General features: G+C 53.3%; 3 protein-coding genes across 10 annotated transcripts; 2 read left to right on the top strand and 1 right to left on the bottom strand.

Moving 5' to 3' along the window:
* Positions 1 to 15: 15 nt before the first annotated feature.
* ovch1 (ovochymase 1) lies at positions 16 to 3,282 on the bottom strand. 2 transcript variants are annotated; one of them, XM_078791210.1, is made up of 13 exons: positions 2,978 to 3,282; positions 2,850 to 2,900; positions 2,275 to 2,458; positions 2,127 to 2,202; positions 1,826 to 2,015; positions 1,624 to 1,763; positions 1,391 to 1,541; positions 1,287 to 1,325; positions 997 to 1,219; positions 760 to 917; positions 603 to 701; positions 393 to 529; positions 16 to 334 (listed from the first exon to the last, which is right to left on the bottom strand). In XM_078791210.1, the coding sequence occupies exons 1-13, from the start codon at positions 3,012 to 3,014 to the stop codon at positions 173 to 175; spliced, it is 1,647 nt and encodes a 548-aa protein (XP_078647336.1). In that variant the 5' UTR covers positions 3,015 to 3,282; the 3' UTR covers positions 16 to 172. The 2 variants fall into 2 exon arrangements, with proteins under 2 accessions (XP_078647336.1, XP_078647337.1); XM_078791211.1 differs by having other exon boundaries at positions 2,275 to 2,471; positions 2,978 to 3,281.
* LOC131125667 (UPF0606 protein KIAA1549) lies at positions 3,059 to 13,351 on the top strand. 6 transcript variants are annotated; one of them, XM_078791209.1, is made up of 21 exons: positions 3,065 to 3,477; positions 3,550 to 3,681; positions 3,851 to 3,993; positions 6,658 to 7,830; positions 7,904 to 7,986; positions 8,093 to 8,392; positions 8,614 to 8,800; positions 8,875 to 8,934; positions 9,018 to 9,169; positions 9,230 to 9,407; positions 9,517 to 9,701; positions 9,766 to 9,974; positions 10,141 to 10,268; positions 10,349 to 10,539; positions 10,600 to 10,814; positions 10,888 to 11,023; positions 11,086 to 11,379; positions 11,453 to 11,514; positions 11,584 to 11,705; positions 11,783 to 11,937; positions 12,074 to 13,351. In XM_078791209.1, exons 3-21 carry the CDS (start codon positions 3,906 to 3,908, stop codon positions 12,290 to 12,292), a joined length of 4,137 nt encoding a protein of 1,378 aa, XP_078647335.1. In that variant the 5' UTR covers positions 3,065 to 3,477; positions 3,550 to 3,681; positions 3,851 to 3,905; the 3' UTR covers positions 12,293 to 13,351. The 6 variants fall into 6 exon arrangements, with proteins under 6 accessions (XP_057923400.2, XP_057923401.2, XP_057923397.2 ...); XM_058067419.2 differs by having other exon boundaries at positions 3,068 to 3,477; positions 10,600 to 10,826; XM_058067417.2 differs by having other exon boundaries at positions 3,059 to 3,477; positions 10,358 to 10,826.
* A 314-nt stretch (positions 13,352 to 13,665) lies between these two features.
* svopl (SVOP-like) lies at positions 13,666 to 19,036 on the top strand. 2 transcript variants are annotated; one of them, XM_058069231.2, is made up of 16 exons: positions 13,666 to 13,800; positions 14,168 to 14,271; positions 14,353 to 14,441; positions 14,538 to 14,636; positions 15,987 to 16,058; positions 16,132 to 16,256; positions 16,344 to 16,407; positions 16,476 to 16,601; positions 16,978 to 17,106; positions 17,171 to 17,235; positions 17,327 to 17,523; positions 17,596 to 17,707; positions 17,894 to 17,975; positions 18,047 to 18,136; positions 18,247 to 18,360; positions 18,431 to 19,036. In XM_058069231.2, the coding sequence occupies exons 1-16, from the start codon at positions 13,694 to 13,696 to the stop codon at positions 18,440 to 18,442; spliced, it is 1,587 nt and encodes a 528-aa protein (XP_057925214.2). In that variant the 5' UTR covers positions 13,666 to 13,693; the 3' UTR covers positions 18,443 to 19,036. The 2 variants fall into 2 exon arrangements, with proteins under 2 accessions (XP_057925214.2, XP_057925213.2); XM_058069230.2 differs by having other exon boundaries at positions 17,171 to 17,244.
* The last annotated feature ends 1,863 nt before the right edge of the window (positions 19,037 to 20,899 follow it).

Here is a 20,899-nt window from a genome sequence, read left to right as displayed (position 1 = left end):
AAAAAAAAAAAAGTGTTTTTATTTTGATTTCATTGGTGCTTTATTTGCTGTGGTTCATATCAGTGCATCAGGGCCTGTGATTGGCTGCTAGGCCAGCCTGTAACCTCTCGGCCCCGCCCCCTTTGAGCAACTCATCTCACGGCTTTGAAACGTTTGGACCAACGCCGCTTCTTCACACGTCCTCCGTCAGATCGCTGATCCAGGCGTGGTAATCGGACACCTTGGAAAAGATGGCCGGCTTGTTGGGGTCGCAGTGTCGACTCCCCCACGTCAGCACGCCAAACAGGAAGTAGGCGTCACGCTTCCGACAGAACAGCGACGCCCCAGAATCTCCCTGAACACAAAAAGACGTCAGTTTCTTCCTAGAAGCGAGTCAACCAATCAGAGGTCACCGTGCAGGCGGCGCCGCCAGCGGGATGCGTGCACACGTGGGCGTCGCTGACAAGGACCTGCCCCCACTTGTCCCTGCACTCGGTCTGGTTGACCAGAACCAGCCGAGTGTGGTGCAGCCGGTCCGGATTGACGCCCGCTGCGGGAGACCGAGGTTCACGTCAGCGAGCGGAGCATCAAGGGGCGTGGCCAACATGCATGTCAACTTTAACCTGTGGCGGTCGACGCCCCCCAGCCGGCGCTGACGCACAACCAGTCGTCATCCAACTCCTCGTCCTCATCCGGGACGCAAAGCGGGGACACGCTGCCGCCTGCAGACAAGACATCACATGACAACCTCACCGCCGCCATCGCCTGCCCGCAGCCTACCCAGTCTGGCGGGAAACGCCAGGCGCAGCAGCGCCAGGTCCGCTTTGGGCGGGAAGCTGTCATCCTGAGGCGGGTTGAAGACCTCGTCCACCGGGACGCTTTGGAACAGAGAGAAGTGCAGGTCGTGAGCTCCCAGGACCGCCACATCTTCCCTCGCTCTGCACAGGAAGCAAAGCGGCGCCGGCCTTTGGCATCATGGGAAGTTCTGCACGACCCGCTCCGGCGTCTGGACCTTACCGGACCCCACAGTGGCGTGCCGTCAGCACCCAGCGGCGGTGGATCAGTACGCCGCTGCAGTAATGGATCCCGTTGGCCTGCAGGCTGACCTGCCAGGGCCACGACCCCGAACACGACTCTGTCACGTTCTCCACCGACACCGCGCCGTCCTCCGACACCGAGACCCCGGCCGGGTCCAGAGCGTTCCGACAGCCGGACCCCTGCTGCTTCCCGCACCTGTCCTCTGAGGAGGGAGGCCAACGTTAGCTTGCCGTTGGAGGTGAAAGGCCAACAGGAAGTGGCGGCTGCACCTTGAGCCGGCTGGTCCGCGTACATCACATCCTGGTTCTCTGGAACGCAAAACCACCACACTCGAGTGGGAAAGGCGAGGTGGACCTTGTGGAGGAAATCTCACCCATGACGTCGGACATCCACTGAACGTGGTCTTGGAGTCGGGTGTACACACCCGGCTTTGCAGCCCGCCCACAGCCGACGCCCCAGCTCACCACCGCCGCCAGCTTGAAGTTCTTCCCGCCAAAACAAGACAGCGGACCTCCAGAGTCGCCCTGACAACCGCAGCAAGACTCGGCTGTCACATGCACGCACGCGCACGCACGCACACACACGTGCACACGCACGCACACGCACCTGGCAGGCATCGACTCCTCCCCCTTCCTTTCCTGCACAGAACATGGAGGCTTGGATCCGCCCCTTGTAGTAGCGCTTGCAGATGTCGGAGGGGAACAGGGTCACGTTGACCTCCTGCAGCCGGGTCACGCGTGGCCCATCTGCGGCGGGAAGACACTTGAGACGCGAGATGAAATTCCAACACTTCCGGACCAAGACTCACTCTCCCGTGTGGCCCCCCAGCCCGTGATGGTGCACTTCTCCGAGGTGGGCAACGGCGCCATCCACACGTCGATGGGCCGCACGAAGCGGTCAAAGGTCAGCGGCCTCTTCAGCATGAGCAGCGCCACATCGTACGCTTTGGTGCGAGCGTTGTAGCGATGATGCATGACGATGGCCGACACGCCCACCACCTGCAGCGCAAACGCTCTAGCAGAATTCTCTCCGGCAGGTAGCCCTCATGCTAACGCTACTGCTAACGGGTTCTGACCCAAATCCCACACCCGCGTTCTAACCAGCCGTACCTGCTGGCCCTCCTCGTCGCCGTCGTCCAGATCGTGTTTTCCTGCCAAGACCGTCCAGAAGGAGACCTTGTTGTACCTGCACACAAGAAGGAGGCGGTCGGCTCGCCAGTCGGCTCGCCGGTGCGGACGCCGCGGCGCCGTGACGCACCTTTTGAAGCAGTGGGCTGCCGAGATGACCCACAGCGGCGAGATGACGGCGCCGCCGCACGCCGGCCTGGTGGTGAAGCGGAGAGCCACCTGCCACGGCCACGAGTGCTCCCACGTCTCCTGGCCGCCGATGATGCGGGTCTTCATGTCTTGGTCCTGCACAAAGGGGCGGACTCCCACCAGCGCTGCAGGACGCAGCTTTTCACATTAAAAGGCCACAAAGTCAAAATGTCCTGCTAATTATCCTCCTGATCATGTCACCTCATGATACGGGCAGGCGCCCAAACGTGAGGAAGACATCTACCATCTGCTCTGCAGCTAAAATCTACCATCTACCTTCTACCATCTACCATATAACATCTAACATCTACCATCTACCATATAACATCTACCATCTACCATCTACCATCTACCTACTAATAAGGTTTGTCTTGGAACCCCTGCCGTGTGTCCAAGTGTACCTGTTGATTAGTCCTAATCAAACATCACCACCACCAGGAGAAGTAAAGGGGGGGGGGGGTTGATCATGCACCCCCAATATGACATCATATGCAATAAAAGATGTTTTTTTTTTACCAAAGCCTCCTGAGAAACTGCCCAGACTTTCACTTGTGGACGCGCTCCGAGCTGAAGAGACAAAACAGGAAGTGTTGACGCGAGACACACACACACGCGCGGGGGTTTCACAATAAGAGACTTCTCACCACAAGCGACCAGAACCCAGAGCAGCGGCGGCCACATGGTGGAGGTCCAACGGAGCGGAAGCCGAGTGTGGCGGCTTATGTTGGATCAGGAACACCTGCTGGGGTCGCACACCTGGCCCTCGTTCGTGCCGTTACCATGGCAACCACCTCCTTTCCCGCCGCTTGAAACGATGATGAAGAACAGCATCGTCATCGTCATTTGGCGGCATATGGGTGTAATGGCGTGAGCGATCGCGGGGGGGCGTTGAGAAACGAGGATGCAGGATTGTCCCGCAAAAAAGACGAGTCCTTGAACGCACCTCCTGCCTCCTGCTCTGTGCTCTGGTTCGGAGAGGACCGCGTTCGGGTGGATTTGGATTCCGGGTCAGAACGAACCGATGAGGAGGGAGGGGTGAGGAAGACTGCGGACAGAACAACCTTCACCCCCCCCCCCCCACACCCCCACCCCGCCTCGCTGCAGGAGAGGCGTGACGCCCCGAACCGCATCCCCACAATGGCAGGTAGGTCCGAAGTCAGCACGGTGGTGTTGGATTAGAGGGGTCGTTGAAGGCGCCGTCTCCATCTTTGAGCAGCGAAGACGGGCGGCGGCAGGTGACGTCCCGGCGAATGGAAGCTGATCGGAACCGGAGCCGAAAGAGAGAATCGGTGTCGCCGAGACAGGAATGTGGGCCGCCATGTCTGAAGAGTCGACGTGAGATAGGCCGGTACGTGAAGCGCCCGTCCGTGCGTGGAAAGGTTCCGACAAATGGCGACGTCGTGAAAAGCTATTTCTTACATTAGGTCAGAGGTCATCAGAGCTAATCGAGTGTAACAGGAACATGTTCGCTAAGCCCACCGGAACCGGACGTAAGCTAGAGCGCCTTTGTGCCGCAGGTCCTCCTAGACCGGGATCCAAACGTGGACCCTGTGATCCCGCACCGGGACCAGGATGGGACCCAGAACCCCAAAGGGTCACCTCTTCCTGCTGGTCACCATGACGCTGGTTTCCATGGCGACGTCCGCTTCTCCTGTCCCAGGTATTAAACATGAATCATCTTCACCGCCGCCATCACACTCCTCACCTGAGTCACATGACCACATTTGACGTTCTTCTTCATTTCTAACTATTTCTTTTTATTCATTGTCACTCTTTTCTTTCAGTGTCAAAAGGAGCTCAGTTAGACGTGCTATTCATATTATATCCATATATCCATATTTTCATATATCCATATATTCATATATCCATATATTCATATTTTCATATTTGTATTTGTATCCAGGCCTGCCGCCATGTCAGATTGTACTACAAAATGTCGTCCATATGCAGTATTACCGCATTTTCACAATCAAACATTTTTAGACCGTTGTTTGTCACTCCTTGTCGTGATGACAGCTGACAGGCGCCGACGTTGCCGCTTTTCTTCATATTTGCAAGCGTTGACCACCGCCACGCCATCACCCCCATCACCCCCATCATCCCCATCACCCCCATCACCCCCATCATCCCCGTCACCCCCATCACCCCCATCATCCCCATCACCCCCATCATCCCCATCACCCCCATCACCCCCATCACCCCCATCATCCCCATCACCCCCATCATCCCCATCACCCCCATCACCCCCGTCATCCCCGTCACCCCCATCATCCCCATCACCCCCATCACCCCATCATCCCCGTCATCCCCATCACCCCCATCTCCCCCATCATCCCCATCACCCCCATCATCCCCATCACCCCCGTCATCCCTGTCATCCCATCATCCCCATCACCCCCATCATCCCCATCACCCCCATCACCCCCATCATCCCCATCATCCCCATCACCCCCATCATCCCCATCACCCCCATCATCCCCATCATCCCCATCATCCCCGTCATCCCCATCATCCCCATCACCCCCATCATCCCCATCACCCCCATCATCCCCATCACCCCCATCACCCCCATCATCCCCATCACCCCCATCATCCCCATCACCCCCATCATCCCCATCACCCCCATCATCCCCATCACCCCCATCATCCCCGTCACCCCCATCATCCCCGTCATCCCCATCATCCCCATCACCCCCATCACCCCCGTCATCCCCGTCACCCCCATCATCCCCATCACCCCCATCACCCCATCATCCCCGTCATCCCCATCACCCCCATCTCCCCCATCATCCCCATCACCCCCATCATCCCCATCACCCCCGTCATCCCTGTCATCCCATCATCCCCATCACCCCCATCATCCCCATCACCCCCATCACCCCCATCATCCCCATCATCCCCATCACCCCCATCATCCCCATCACCCCCATCATCCCCATCATCCCCATCATCCCCGTCATCCCCATCATCCCCATCACCCCCATCATCCCCATCACCCCCATCATCCCCATCACCCCCATCACCCCCATCATCCCCATCACCCCCATCATCCCCATCACCCCCATCATCCCCATCACCCCCATCATCCCCATCACCCCCATCATCCCCGTCACCCCCATCATCCCCGTCATCCCCATCATCCCTGTCACCCCCATCACCCCCATCACCCCCATCATCCCCATCACCCCCATCATCCCGGTCATCCCTGTCATCCCCATCATCCCTGTCACCCCCATCACCCCCATCACCCCCATCATCCCCATCACCCCCATCACCCCCATCATCCCCATCACCCCCATCACCCCCATCATCCCCATCACCCCCATCATCCCATCACCCCCATCACCCCCATCATCCCCATCACCCCCATCACCCCCGTCATCCCTGTCATCCCATCATCCCCATCACCCCCATCACCCCCATCACCCCCATCATCCCCATCACCCCCATCATCCCCATCACCCCCATCATCCCCGTCACCCCCATCACCCCCATCATCCCCATCACCCCCATCATCCCCATCATCCCCGTCACCCCCATCATCCCCATCACCCCCATCACCCCCATCATCCCCATCACCCCCATCACCCCCATCATCCCCATCACCCCCATCATCCCCGTCACCCCCATCATCCCCATCATCCCCGTCATCCCCATCATCCCCATCATCCCCATCACCCCCATCATCCCCATCATCCCCATCATCCCCATCACCCCCATCATCCCCATCGCTGCTCTTTTCCCACTTGAGAAAACCCTCCATGTCGGTCGTTGTGTTCCTTCTGTTTATTCATTCATTTTCTACCGCTTATCCTCATCAGGGTCGCGGGGGTGCTGGAGCCTATCCCAGCCCTCATTCTGTTTAAACCCCAAAAACTCCCGCACTGTGCCTGTGGCGTTCACCCTCAAGTAGGGTAGTAGCTCGTAGCTCGTAGCTCGTAGCTCGTAGCTCGTAGCCCCACCTCCACAAAGCGGAGGTCTGCGCTCAGACGTAGAGAGTGAACCCTCTTGTTATCCAGCCTGTGTGACGTTTATCCAGGACCTTTTTGGATGCTTCAATAAGTGGATTTATCCATTATTATATACATACGTATATATGTCCATTATTATTATTATTATTATGTGACAGGCCTGTTTGTATCATTGGATTTGTTTTCATGACTTTTATTATTCCATTCTTTTATTCGTACTATTCATCTTAAATGTATTCATATTCTTATTTGCAACTATTCATTGGGGGGGGGGGCATGGGACGTAAATACATTGAGCCACAACATCAATAGTTTCTTTTCGGGGGGGGGGGCGACTAACACACAAGCACCAGCTGTTTTTGTCTCAGGCGGGCCGGACCGGAACAGAACAGCAGCGTCTTCGCCACGTCCTTCATCCCCTTCATCTTCCTCATCGCCCCTCCAACCGGGACCCCGAGCAGCCGGTCCGGAGTCTGGTTACCATGGCAACAGTGGCAGTCTCTCGGCAGATGCGGGCGCTCAGGGAATTCACCTCCTCCTCAGACCCCCTGACCTCCTGTCCCCCAGCCTGACTCCCCCTTTTGCCCCTCACAACCAGCCCACCATGAGCCCCCCTCCCACCTGGGACCAAGGCAACTCGCTAGAGGAGGCCTGGGGTTCTGGAGACTACGTGGAGACGCTGTCCTTCGTGGTTCCCGATGGGGAGGAGCTAGCACTAGCCACGCCTCTGCCCAGCCACCCCTACGACGATGATGATGATGTTGGTGACTGGGCGTCCCACGAGACCATCTTACCCCCGCGCCCCACCCCCCCACTCAACTCTCACATCGCCCTCTCGCCCTCCTCCACCGCCCCCAGCATCCCTCCCCACACACGGCCCGCCCACCCGGATGTCTTCCCTACCTGGGATGACGACTACGACCCCGAGGACCTGGCCCCGCTTCAGCCGACCGAGCTGCTGCTGCCTGACATGAACAGTTTGGAATACTACACCAACCTGTTGGCCAGAGAGCGGGGGAGGGGGGGGTCTCAGGAGGCTTCGCAGGAGGGCCAGGTCTTGACCAAACCCTCTGTCACTCCAACAGCAGTCTGCAACCAAACCCGAGCAGTTCCAAGTTCTGGTCCCCCGCCCGGGAAGGAGCCCGAGAGTCCCGCGGCAGTGCCCACCCCCGGTCCCAGCCTCCCACCCTCCCTCACACATGAGGAGGAGCCTCAATCTGAGACACCCTCGGCCCCCTCTCCGGTTCCAGAACAAAAAGACCCCCTTCCGCCAAACACCAAACACCCCCCCACTTCTAACTCCACCAGTCGGGTGCGTCTGCCTCCGCCGCCCGTACCCCCCACCCTTCTGGACAGACCGGCAGAGGTCACCGCCAAGCCGGAGAAGACCACCCCCACCACGCAGAGGACCGCCATCAGCTTGACGAGAGCACCGCCAGCGACCACCCCCAGGGTGGCCCAGACCCCCGCCAGCAAACAGTACTTGTGCAACGTCACCAAGCCAGAGTCGTACCTGGTCAGAGTAGGTACGCCCACACCAGACCATGTGACCTCAGCAGGGGCCCAGCCGGCTGATCGGAGCTTGTGTCGCCCCTCCAGGTGGGACCAGAGGCTCCGTGGCCGGTTTCACCTTGGTCCGGGATCTTTTGAGGAGGGAATTTAACCGATCGGTGGAGCTTCAGGTACAGACCAAGCCTTCATTCGTCATCCTATCCATTAGACGCAGGTGTCACGTGACTGGTGCCGTCATTCAAGTCAGGTGATTGACAGCTGTCTGTTCTTCATCAGTTCTTGAGAACTCCTTCCAGTTTTGCCTTCCGTGTGGTGTCCGGTCCTTTGATCTACACAGCCATATCGGTCATCAATGCCCTCCGCCGACCGCCACGTGTCTCAGGTTCGGTTCCCGCGGTGTCGGCCCTGTACACCGTGCCTGACCTCAGGTACCAGGTCCACACGGTGCTGCAGTTCGTTCCAGTCCACGTTGACGTCAGAGTGTGTAACTTCAGCGAGCGTGTCGAGATCGGCCTTGTGATGGCGTACAGCAAAACTCGGCAACGTTCTTCGGAGGCGGGCGGCGTCAGCGTCCAGGTGAGTGCTGCCTTTGCCCCCCCTCGGTTCCGATGTCTTCACATGTTGTCCCCCGACCCCCCCCTCGTGTCGGATGTCTTCACATGTTGCCCCCCCCCCGGTCCGATGTCTTCACATGTTGTCCTTCCCCCGCCACCCCCTCCACCCCCCGTATCCGATGTCTTCACATGTTGCCCCCCCCCCCGGTTCCGATGTCTTCACATGTTGTGTCCCCCCCCCAGCTGCTAAACATCACGGTCAGCTCGGCAAGGCCGGCGGTGGAGCAGAAGGTTCCCGTCGACATCACGTTCGCGGTTCGGGATGGGAGGGGCTACTTGCCGGGTTCGGAGGTCAGCCAACACCTGAGGAAGCTCAGCATGGTGGAGTTCAGTTTCTACATCGGCTTTCCTGCTCTGCAGATTGCTGAACGTACGCGTCTGCTTGTTGATGAGTTCATTGATGGTCGCTGAGGCCGTGCTCTGATTGGCTGCTTGCCGTTTCAGCATTTCAGTACCCTGAGCTCAACACCTCCCATCACCTGCGATCCACGTGGGTCCGCACGGGTGAGAACACGGCAGAACAAAGCGGCTTGGCGACCTCGTTGGAGGATGCCACGTGCCTGATTTGGAACATGTGATGCTTGCAGTTCTTCTGGGCGTGGAGAACCAGCTGTCGTCCGAGCGAAGCTTTGGAGCTCGCGTGGAGCGGCGCTTGGCCCTGCTGCTCGAGGAAGGACTGGGACTTTCCGGCAGAAGGCGCTGGAGGAGAGCCACGGCTGTAGGCAACAGCAGCCTGCAGGTACGGACACCTTCAACTTCTCCATTGGTGCTCAAGTGAAGGACCCTCCTACCTTCTCAGGTGGTGCGGGTGGCCAGGCTGTCTGGGCCAGAACGCCCTCTTGAGGTCTTATATTTTGTTGAGGGTCCGGGGGGCACACGGGTACCGGCGGATGTGACAGCAGAAACCCTGAATAGCTTAGACCTGCAGAGAGCCGCCATCGTCCTGGGACACCAAGTCCAGAGACCGCTGGCCCAACGTGAGTCGCCTGCTTTATTGGCGTGTTGCTGGTTGATTGACGCTTCTGTCATCTGACATGCAAGTCGACCAGAGTGACAACTTTCATCTGTTCTTTGCCGGCCCCCCAGCGGTGGAGACCATGTCTGTCCCGCCATCCGAGACCCAAAGCAGTAGCATCTGGCTGATCGTTGGCGTGATCGTCCCGGTCTTTCTGGCCGTCTTCATCATCATCATCCTCTACTGGAAGCTATGTGGATCAGAGAAACTGGAGTTCCAGCCGGACGCCATCAACACCATCCAGCAGCGGCAGAAGGTAAGACGGGTGAGACAGGAAGTCGCCGTCATGCCGATGGTGGCTGATGCGCGTCGCCTCTCAGCTTCAGGCCTCCAGCGTGAAAGGCTTTGACTTCGCCAAACTCCACCTGGGCCAGCACAGTAAAGACGACATCATGGTGATCCAGGAGCCGGGACCGCTGCCGGCCCCCACCAAGGAGGCCACGCCCTCTGATGGCGGTGACCTCAACACTCCCAAATCAAAAGGGTCGTCCACCAAAACTACGAGAGCAAGCCGCCGCCACCGTGGAAGGTCAGCCTCCTCATTGCAAAGTTCTCCATCTTGCCTGGAACGCACCCGGTTGGGAGACCGCCCGGTGTGGCTAGCTAGATAGCTAGCTAGATAGCTAGCTAGCTAGATAGCTGGATAGCTGGCCCTGGCCTTGGCCCTGACCCTTTCAGGGCATGTCTCTCGTCAGGACCAGCCCGTCAGACGCTGACTCGTTAGGCAGCGACCAATCCAGCGGCAGAGAGTCGCCAGAGGAGAGTACTCGCCCTATAGCCACGCCCATGGAGGCCAAGCAGCAGAGGAAGCCGCCCAAAAACGGTCAGAGACAGGACGACACCATCGTAGAGATAACAGTAAAATAGCCATCACAATGGTTGACCTCTGACCCGCTTCCGCAGCGCCATCAGGCGGTCCAGATGAGCTGTTGTCCTCATCCTCCATCTTTGAACACGTGGATCGTCTTTCTCGTGGCTCGTCCGACGGCGCGCGGCGTCCAGCTAGCAAGGTGCAGCTCATCGCCATGCAGCCGCGGCCGAGCCCGCCGTCGACCAAGCCCAGCCCCTCCCTCAGCGAAAAGGTCAACACAGAGGTGAGACGGGTGCGAATGACATCATCTCAGACGGGCGCTGACATCCTGGCGGTCCCGCAGGTGGCGCTGCGACACAAGTCGGAAATGGAGCACCATCGGAACAAACTCCGGCAGCGCGCCAAGAGGCGGGGCCAGTGTGAATTCCCGTCCATGGATGACATCATGGACGCTTTTGGAGACGGGCCGGTCCAGAGTGAGGTTGCTCAGCGTCTCTACAGCTCCGCCCACGACCACATGGACTGCATCCTACAGGGGGACACCCCGTCCCCTCCCAGGTCGGACTTGAGGTGAGCGGAATCCTTGTGGGCTTTTCTCTCCTTAGGAGTAAACCCGGGTGTGCTTGTGCAGAGGGAGGCGCTCTCCTCGGGCTCGGCGGGCTCAGCCGGGACCTGGAAGTCTTCCTGACACAGACCAGGATCGGCTGCTTGTGGACCAGGGTGCCACCTACAGGAAGTACCCAGGACTCAACAACGTGGCCTACATGGTGAGAGCAGTCGGCTTCCGACGAGGAACGCTTTCCTCATCTTTTCATCTCATCTTCCACAGTCTGATCCGGACCTGCCCCCGGACCACGGGAGCCCCTCTCCCACCGATGAGGTGTTTGACCCCGCCCCGGTCCCGCCCCCTTACATGCCACCGCAGCCGTCCATCGAGGAAGCCCGGCAGCAGATGCACTCCCTCCTGGACGACGCCTTTGCTCTGGTCTCTCCATCCTCGCAAGGCAGCGCCGGGTTGAGCGGTGTAAGCCCCGCCCTCCCCGGCCCATCCACACAGGCCGGCCCCCTGGGAAGGCAGTGGGGGTCCTACCCGGCCGGCCCCTCCCACAGCCCCCTGTCCCCGGTGAGTCCCTTTGGCCTGCAGACGTTGGCCGCCGTCTTTGACCTTTCCGCGTCTTCTCTCCTTCTTGCCGCAGAGATACGCTGAGCTGGGAGTTTCTCCGACCTCCGCTCAGGGAGGCCAAGGTCATCTGCAAAGGTTAGTGGGTCATGACCTTGACACGCATGCCCACGCTGTTATTAAGGCATCTTTGTGTGTTTTCCACAGGCAGGGTTCAGGAGGCTTTGTTTCCGCTGGAGACCAGCTGCAGGAGCCCCCGTACTCCAGCAGGGGGCAGTACAAAAAGCCTCCCTCATCCTCCAGACCCCGTCCCGTGGGGGGCAGCGCAGGTTCATACCGCTCGTCGTGTCGGGAAGGTTTGGCAATACCAGCTCAACTTTACCAAGTTTACCAACGTGTCCACCAGGTGTGCAGCTCCACCACCTGACCCAGGTGGGCTTGTCCAGCCAGATCGGCGCCTACCCCGGGGTGGGCCGCAGCGCCTCAGGTCCGACCAGCTCCTGTTGGCACCAACAGCACTCAGAGCAGGACCTCTCCAGACCCGGAGGCAGCAGGGAGAACGTAAACCTTCTGTCATGAATTTGGTGCTAACAAAGCTTTTACCTGCGGGAATAACGCTTCGGGAATAACGCTTCTGGAATAACGCTTCTGGAATAACACTTGTGGAATAACACTTCTGTTCTCCGCCACCCGACAGGTGCTGTCCTTTCCCGACTTCTCATCGTCTCTTTTCCAGATGCCGAGCTCCTCGCTTCGGGATGTGTCAGCGCCACCGCTTCTTCTGACCTCGCCGACTCCAGAATATCTGCCCGAGGACGCCTCGCCCTCCGCTCTTAGCTCCGCCTCCTTGATCAAGGCCATCAGGGAGGAGCTTCGCCGCCTGGCGCAAAAACAGGCTGTGACCAGCTACCCTTAAGACCCGCTTTTGGCGGCCGAAGGACTAACTTGAAATAGGAGATCACCCCCAACCAAAAGCATTCCCTCCGGAAAGTTACAGGGTTCCATCTGTCCGTCAGTCGTCTTCGGCCTCAGCGTCCGTTCATCTCTCGTCTTTCTGAAGAAATCCTAAACCTTTGCGGTGGATTTGATCATCTTGGAGGGCTTGAGAAGTCTTCCCAAAAGGTTGCTGACGCTCGGAAGCGTCGTCTAAGAGCGGCTGTTCTGGACGGGAATGTCAAGCGGACATCCTGACCTTCTGTGGTGCTACTCGTCAGTCTCTCGTCACGGATCACACATTGCCTTCCACACGTCCTGTCAGCCAGACCAGATGTCCGTCTTAAAGCCAATCAGCGAGGCCTTGCTAGCGTAGTTTGGAGTTGTGACGCGTCAAAGAAGAAGACACATGTCCATCATGTTCCCAATGAGCACAATATTCCTGTTTCTATGGTGTATATAGAGTAAATATATAACTCGACGTTCCGGTCAAAGTGTTTATTTTCCAGAAAAAAGACCAGACTACTGTCGTATGCTCGTACTCGTATCGTACTTACAAGGTTAGCATAGCCGCTCGCCGCTGTTCACGTGTTGAAGAACTTAGCGCTAATTGTTAGCTTGCGTATCATTGTGGTGAAGCACAGAGCCAGAGGACAGTTGACTTTGTGGAGGGAAACCGGTCCGGACCACGGACACAAGACCACCACGTCTGGTTCTCCCTGCTGATTGGCAGCTGTCTCTCTGACGTTGTGATGACATCATTGCTCCTAGCCAGTCGATGTTTGTCTCTGCTCCTTTACTTCATGTTAGCATGCTGCTGATGTTAGCATGTCGCTAAGAGAGATTTGATTTGCTTGGGGAAAAAAGACATCAGAAGGAAAAGGCAGACACTTTGTGATTGGACCGTTCACATGTCAGTTAAGCTGTGGGGGCGTGGTCGCATGATCACATGGTGCTAATAATTGTTTCATGAGCTGATAACATTTGTTTTCTTGATTGTTATTTTCAACATCACCAGCATTAAAGAGATGAGTTTAATGTACTTTTTAAAACTTCCTTTCATTCATTTGTGGACGATTGGAAACGTTTTAGGATGCATGTTCACAGTCAATATGTATCGATGTTTCGGTGTCTCTCGCTTGTTCCCCTTGCGCGCACGCACGCACGCACGCACCGCACATCCGGCCTTCAAAACAAGAGCTCAGTCTCCACATCCTGCCCAATTGTGATAACAAAACAAAGGGCGTCATAAAACGTCGCTTACAATTACGCCCATGTTCCGAAGTCAGCAAATGGTCGAAATGAGCGTCACTGCCACACTGGCTCCTCTCTCGGCTTCCGTACATACCTGCATAAAGCGGGTGTCGCCTTTCCACCCCCCGAGATGCACTTCCGCGTTCACCTGACCGACAACGAGAACACAACACAAAGTCTATTTCGAGTTTTGAATTATTGCAGGACTTTAATGTGGACTTCCGGAGCCAAACGGAGGTAAATAAAAGCTTTGGTTGCCTAACTTCCTTAGGAAATGGAACACTGCTTTGCTTTGCAGGAAAGGTGCATACCAGACAACAAATCCTTAAATATACCCTTCATATGCATCCTTTCTCCAACATATAAATGGCTTCATCTTCTATTTGCTTCGACTTTAATCATCCCAAATTGTATCGGGGGAGGAAATGTTGCACCTTTACAAAAAACGTCCAACAATTTGAAAAGAAGAAAGACACAAAAAGAACAACTTGTACTCTCCGGAAGTGGAATCTTCACCCGGCAAATGCGAAATAGGACACCTGTCGAAGGTTTGCGGCCAGAGCGGCTGAGTAGACGAACAAATCATTTGACCGATTCCCTCCAGGATGACCGGCGGCATGAAGACCGAGCTGGTCAGCGCCATCTGCCTGCAGGAGGTGGAACTGCCGGACAGGCCGTCGGATTGCCGAGAGGACGTGAAAAACCACGGTACGCGTGTTCCTCACGGTACGGCCAGCACGTGACCGAGGCGTGCCGATGCCGATGTCCCGCTCTGATGTTTATTTACAGCTGACACCTTCACGGTGGAGGATGCCGTGGAGCGCATCGGTTTTGGAAGATTCCACGTGCTGCTCTTCATCATCATGGGAAGCTCCAACGTAAGACACGCCGGCTCCGGGTCCGATGCCGCCGCAGTCAAATCACTGTCATCACAGCATCACAGCATCACACAGACCGCGTGTGCGCGTGTGTAGATTGTGGAGGCCATGGAGATCATGTTGCTGGCGGTGGCTTCCCCTGAGATTCGTTGTGAGTGGCGTCTGGATGACTGGCAGGTGGCGCTGGTGTCCACGGTGAGTACGCGGCATATTACCGTGCTGACATATTGGCATATTGACATATTAGCATCTTAGCATATTGCCATCTCAGCATATTAGCATCTTAGCATACTGACATCTTAGCATATTAGCATCTTAGCATACTGACATCTTAGCATACTGACATCTTAGCATACTGACATCTTAGCATCTTAGCATACTGACATCTTAGCATACTGACATCTTAGCATACTGACATCTTAGCATCTTAGCATACTGACATCGTACCATACTGACATCTTAGCATACTGACATCTTAGCATCTTAGCATACTGACATCGTACCATACTGACATCTTAGCATACTGACATCTTAGCATCTTAGCATACTGACATCGTACCATACTGACATCTTAGCATACTGACATATTAACATACTGACATCTTAGCATACTGACATCTTAGCATACTGACATCTTAGCATACTGACATCTTAGCATACTGACATCTTAGCATCTTACCATACTGACATCTTAGCATACTGACATCTTAGCATCTTACCATACTGACATCTTACCATACTGACATCTTAGCATACTGACATCTTAGCATACTGACATCTTAGCATCTTACCATACTGACATCTTAGCATACTGACATCTTAGCATACTGACATCTTAGCATCTTACCATACTGACATCTTAGCATACTGACATCTTAGCATACTGACATCTTAGCATCTTAGCATACTGACATCTTAGCATACTGACATCTTAGCATCTTAGCATACTGACATCGTACCATACTGACATCTTAGCATACTGACATCTTAGCATCTTAGCATACTGACATCTTAGCATACTGACATCTTAGCATACTGACATCTTAGCATACTGACAGCATACTGACATCTTAGCATACTGACATCTTACCATACTGACATCTTAGCATCTTAGCATAATGACATCTTAGCATACAGACATATTAACATACTGACACTTAGCATATTAGCATCTTAGCATACTGACACTTAGCATACGGACATCTTAGCATACTGACATCTTAGCATATTGACTCTTAGCATACTGACATGATAGCATGTTGTTATTTTAGCATATTGACGTATGTATTTGCATTTTGACATATGACTATATTAGCATAGTGGCATCTTAGCATAGAGACATATTAACATAGTGACATATTAGCACATTGACATCCGAACATACTGACATGATAGCATGTTGTCATTTTAGCATATTGACACCTTAGCATTGTGACATAATAGCATATTGTCATATGAGCATATTGGCATCTTAGCATACGGACTTAGCATATTAGCATATTGACAGATGTGTTGCTTGTACGTCATCTACTTTGGTGTTTCCAGATGGTGTTTTTGGGCTTCATGGTGTGCGGCGTCCTCAGCGGATTCGTGGCTGACAAATATGGCCGCTGGAAGGTTCCCGCACATTGAAAAGTGGACGAGCCCAAAAAGCAAAGCATAGATGAGATGTTTGTCTGCTGCTCTTCAGGTTGTCTTTGGAGGCTTCGTGTGGAGCGCCTACTTCTCCCTCCTCACCTCCTTCGCTCCGTCCTACCCTTGGTTCATCTTCCTGCGCAGCATGGTGGGCTGCGGCGTGGCGGGAGTGTCGCAGGGGTGAGACGCGCACGCGGACATGCGCACACGCACACGCACACGCACACGCACACGCACACGCACACACACTGACATGCTCCCCTGCAGGTTTGTGTTGAAGACGGAGTTCATCCCAGCCAAATATCGGGGCGTCCTGCTGCCTTTGGCCTCTGTGAGTCCCGCACAGGAAGCTCACCTCCTCATCATGGCCGACGTCACATGGTCGCTTTGCGTGCTCAGGTCTTCTGGATGATTGGGTCCATGCTCATCATCATACTGGGAATGCTGGTGGTCCCCACACTGGGATGGAGATGGATGATCCGCATCTCTGTGGCCCCGAGCATCATCCTCATCTTCCTCTTCAAGGTGCTCTTGCCCACCTGTCCTTACCTGTCCCCATCGGCACCTCCCTGTCCTCCCCGTTCCCTCCTTTTTCCACCTGCCCCCCCCGCGCTCTCCCCTCCTATCCTCACCGGTTCCCTTTTGGACAGGTGGGGGTCCCCGCCTCTCCCCTGCTGTCTCCACCTGTCCTCTTGTGACTTCACCTGTCCCCGCATGCCCCCATGCCCCCTCCTGTCCCCGCATCCTTCGTCCTGTCCCCGCACGCCCCCTCCTGTCCCCGCACGCCCCCTCCTGTCCCCACGTGCCCCCTCCTGTCCCCACGTGCCCCCTCCACTGTGAAATAAGATCCCAATGAAGAGTTGATGTTCTGGAAGAGCCAACGTTTCCTTTTCCTGTTCAGTTCATTCCGGAGTCGGCTCGCTTCAACGTGTCGGCAGGGAACGTTCAGGCCGCCGTGGACACGCTCAACCGGATCGCCAAGATGAACAAAGCGTCTCTTCCGCCAGGATGTCTGGTGGAGCCCGTGGTGGTGCGTTCAGTGTCCCCTCCAGTGAAAGCTGGCTCGGGTTCTGAGGGTTCTGTTGCTGTTTCAGGAGAAGAGGGGCAACTGGAGGGTTCTGCTCAGTTCCACGTTCAGGAGGACATCCTTGCTGCTCTGGTATTCATGGTAACGTGTCCGCTCCCGGTGTCCCAGCGCGCCACGCGCTTGGTTAAAAACATGGCCGCCGTGTGGTCTTTTCCTGTTGCAGGTTTGTGGCGTCCTTCGCGTACTACGGGTCGGTGCTGAGCAGCTCCGAGCTTCTGGAGAAGAACCTGCTGTGCGTGACGGACGGCAACCACGAGCATCGGGTCAAGCACCGCCCTGAGGACGGACGCTGTTACTGCATCCCCTTCGCCTCCAGCGACTACCGCACGCTCCTCATCAGCTGCCTGGGGGAGGTCGCACGTGAGTCCCGGGCCAGAGACCTGTCCCACCAGTCCCTCCAAGAACCATCTCTTTGTCCTCATGTCCTCCCAGTTGTTCCACTAAACATCTGCCTGCTCAACGTCTTTGGGCGGAAAAGGAGTTTGATGGTCTTGCAGCTGATGGCGGCCATGTTCTTCCTGATGCTCAACATCTGCACCACAATGTAAGAACATTCATACTGGATCCGCTTCACTGGGTCCGCTTACGCCAGGTCACATAGGTCTCCTTTGCTGGGTCCAGATAGACCTGCTCCACGTAGACCAGATCCTCATAGATCTGGTGCGCGTGTAGACCAGGTCCACGTAGACCAGGTCCACATAGAAGTGAGGAGGTGATGCTTTGTTTTCAGGTTTGGTTTCACCGTTGTGTTGTTCCTGCTGCGTTCCGTGGTGTCCATGAACTTCAACGTGGTTTATATCTACACGGCTGAGGTATTGTGTGTGGGATCCTCGCTGGTCTTATGGATCAGGTTCTAGGCGCTTATGTGGTTCTGGTCTTTCAGGTGTATCCGACTGTGGTGCGTTCGCTGGGCTTGGGTTTTTCCACGTCGTGCAGTCGTATCGGAGGGATGATCGCTCCTTTCATTGCTCAGGTGTGTTGGTGCTTCTCCAGGTGGTTCTCCTGGTGGTTCTCCAGGTGGTTCTCCTGGTGGTTCTCCTGGTGGTTCTGTGTGTGTGAGACGTTCCTCTGTCGCTACTTCAGGTGCTCATGTCCCAGTCGGTGATCCTGGCGCTGAGTCCGTTCGCCGTGGCGTGCACGCTGTGTGCGGTGGGAAGCTTCCTGTTGCCCATAGAAACTAAAGGCCGAGCTCTGCTGGTGAGACCGGACTTTGCGTCCGACCGAGGTTAGATTCCGTCGTCACAATCTGCTCTTTCCTCTTTTCCAGCAAATCTCCTGACGCCTTCACTGACCAATATTCCACTCCGTTTTTTGGAAGGTGAAATACATGACAGCCATTGGGCGTGTCCAGGTACCTTTTTAAATAAAGTTTTTTTATACTTACACTAGGGCTGTCAATCGATTAAAATATTTGATCGCAATGAATGGCATTTTGTCCACAGTTAACTCCCAAGGAGTGACATTTCATGGCAGATGGAAATAATATCTGTAATGAGTAGGGGAAATCTCTTGGTGGTAAAGGATTCCATGTGCAACTCCAAGGATAATGACATCAAATGTTATGTCAAGGATATCAATGTGGGAACTATGGGCCATTATTTACAACAATACAGTCAGCAAGCATATTCTTGGATGACTGTTTGGCTTTATTATTAGCATATTAGCTCTTAAACTCGCCCACAAACGTTCAGCAGATACAAAATGTGAGGGAGTGAGACCTCTGACTTTATTTATGATACTGCTTTTAAATTCTAAATGTTTGTGTTTCTAAAAAAGCCTATTTAGGAACATTCCGAAAGGATTATTATGAAAGATTTGCCTCAATGCACCTTTCCTTCATCAAACGTACTCAGGAAAATAGCTAACACCACAATAGGCAGAAAATAATACCTTCAATAATACATCAAATAGTCAGAATACCTTCAATAATACATCAAATAGTCAGAATACCTTCAATAATACATCAAATAGTCAGAATACCTTCAATAATACATCAAATAGTCAGAATACCTTCAATAATACATCAAATAGTCAGAATACCTTCAATAATACATCAAATAGTCAGAATACCTTCAATAATACATCAAATAGTCAGAATACCTTCAATAATACATCAAATAGTCAGAATACCTTCAATAATACATCAAATAGTCAGAATACCTTCAATAATACATCAAATAGAATACATTCAATAATACATCAAATAGTCAGAATACATTTCATACTCATTGCAAACCTAATGTATGTTCATTTCTCTTTTAAAACGGTGCCGGTCATTGAACGCACCGCTGCACTGTTCTCCGATGCCCAGAGGGCTGTATGGATGTATTAGGATGTATTAGGATGTATGGATGTATGGATGTATGGATGTATGGATGTATTAGGATGTATTAGGATGTATTAGGATGTATTAGGATGTATTAGGATGTATTAGGATGTATGGATGTATGGATGTATTAGGATGTATGGATGTATTAGGATGTATTAGGATGTATTAGGATGTATGGATGTATTAGGATGTATGGATGTATTAGGATGTATTAGGATGTATTAGGATGTATGGATGTATTAGGATGTATTAGGATGTATTCGGATGTATGGATGTATTAGGATGTATGGATGTATGGATGTATTAGGATGTATTAGGATGTATTAGGATGTATGGATGTATTAGGATGGATGTATTAGGATGTATGGATGTATGGATGTATTAGGATGTATGGATGTATGGATGTATTAGGATGTATTAGGATGTATGGATGTATTAGGATGTATGGATGTATTAGGATGTATTAGGATGTATTAGGATGTATTAGGATGTATTAGGATGTATTAGGATGTATTAGGATGTATTAGGATGTATTAGGATGTATGGATGTATTAGGATGTATTAGGATGTATTAGGATGTATTAGGATGTATTAGGATGTATTAGGATGTATTAGGCTGTATTAGGATGTATTAGGATGTATGGATGTATGGATGTATTAGGATGTATTAGGATGTATTAGGATGTATTAGGATGTATTAGGATGTATGGATGTATTAGGATGTATGGATGTATTAGGATGTATGGATGTATTAGGATGTATGGATGTATTAGGATGTATGGATGTATTAGGATGTATGGATGTATTAGGATGTATGGATGTATGGATGTATTAGGATGTATGGATGTATTAGGATGTATTAGGATGTATTAGGATGTATGGATGTATTAGGATGTATTAGGATGTATTAGGATGTATTAGGATGTATGGATGTATTAGGATGTATTAGGATGTATTAGGATGTATGGATGGATGTATGGATGTATTAGGATGTATTAGGATGTATGGGTGTATTAGGATGTATTAGGATGTATTAGGATGTATGGATGTATTAGGATGTATGGATGTATTAGGATGTATGGATGTATTAGGATGTATGGATGTATTAGGATGTATGGATGTATTAGGATGTATTAGGATGTATTAGGATGTATGGATGTATTAGGATGTATTAGGATGTATTAGGATGTATGGATGTATTAGGATGTATGATGTATTAGGATGTATTAGGATGTATTAGGATGTATTAGGATGTATGGATGTATTAGGATGTATTAGGATGTATGGATGTATTAGGATGTATTAGGATGTATTAGGATGTATGGATGTATTAGGATGTATGGATGTATTAGGATGTATGGATGTATGGATGTATTAGGATGTATGGATGTATTAGGATGTATTAGG

The sequence above is a fragment of the Doryrhamphus excisus genome, linkage group LG6 (assembly GCF_037039965.1).
Source record: "Doryrhamphus excisus strain RoL-2023G ecotype Guam linkage group LG6, RoL_Dexc_Guam_v1.1, whole genome shotgun sequence".
Lineage (NCBI taxonomy): Eukaryota > Metazoa > Chordata > Actinopteri > Syngnathiformes > Syngnathidae > Doryrhamphus > Doryrhamphus excisus.
Note: the sequence above shows the minus strand (reverse complement) of the source record. Positions and strands in the feature narration are given on the sequence as shown.

Excerpts from the sequence above, each read along its gene's own strand:
- svopl (XM_058069230.2), top strand. The coding sequence starts at position 13,694 with ATGCACTTCCGCGTTCACCTGACCGACAACGAGAACACAACACAAAGT. Across the intron at positions 16,059-16,131 it reads ACAAATATGGCCGCTGGAAG|GTTGTCTTTGGAGGCTTCGT; the intron begins GTTCCCGCACAT and ends GCTGCTCTTCAG. Across the intron at positions 17,524-17,595 it reads CTGCCTGGGGGAGGTCGCAC|TTGTTCCACTAAACATCTGC; the intron begins GTGAGTCCCGGG and ends ATGTCCTCCCAG.
- LOC131125667 (XM_058067414.2), top strand. The coding sequence starts at position 3,906 with ATGGGACCCAGAACCCCAAAGGGTCACCTCTTCCTGCTGGTCACCATG. Across the intron at positions 3,994-6,657 it reads GTCCGCTTCTCCTGTCCCAG|CTGTTTTTGTCTCAGGCGGG; the intron begins GTATTAAACATG and ends CACAAGCACCAG. Across the intron at positions 7,831-7,903 it reads GTCGTACCTGGTCAGAGTAG|GTGGGACCAGAGGCTCCGTG; the intron begins GTACGCCCACAC and ends TCGCCCCTCCAG.
- ovch1 (XM_078791210.1), bottom strand. The coding sequence starts at position 3,014 with ATGTGGCCGCCGCTGCTCTGGGTTCTGGTCGCTTGTG. Across the intron at positions 2,016-2,126 it reads GCGACGAGGAGGGCCAGCAG|GTGGTGGGCGTGTCGGCCAT; the intron begins GTACGGCTGGTT and ends TTTGCGCTGCAG. Across the intron at positions 918-996 it reads GCACGCCACTGTGGGGTCCG|AGCGAGGGAAGATGTGGCGG; the intron begins GTAAGGTCCAGA and ends CTTCCTGTGCAG.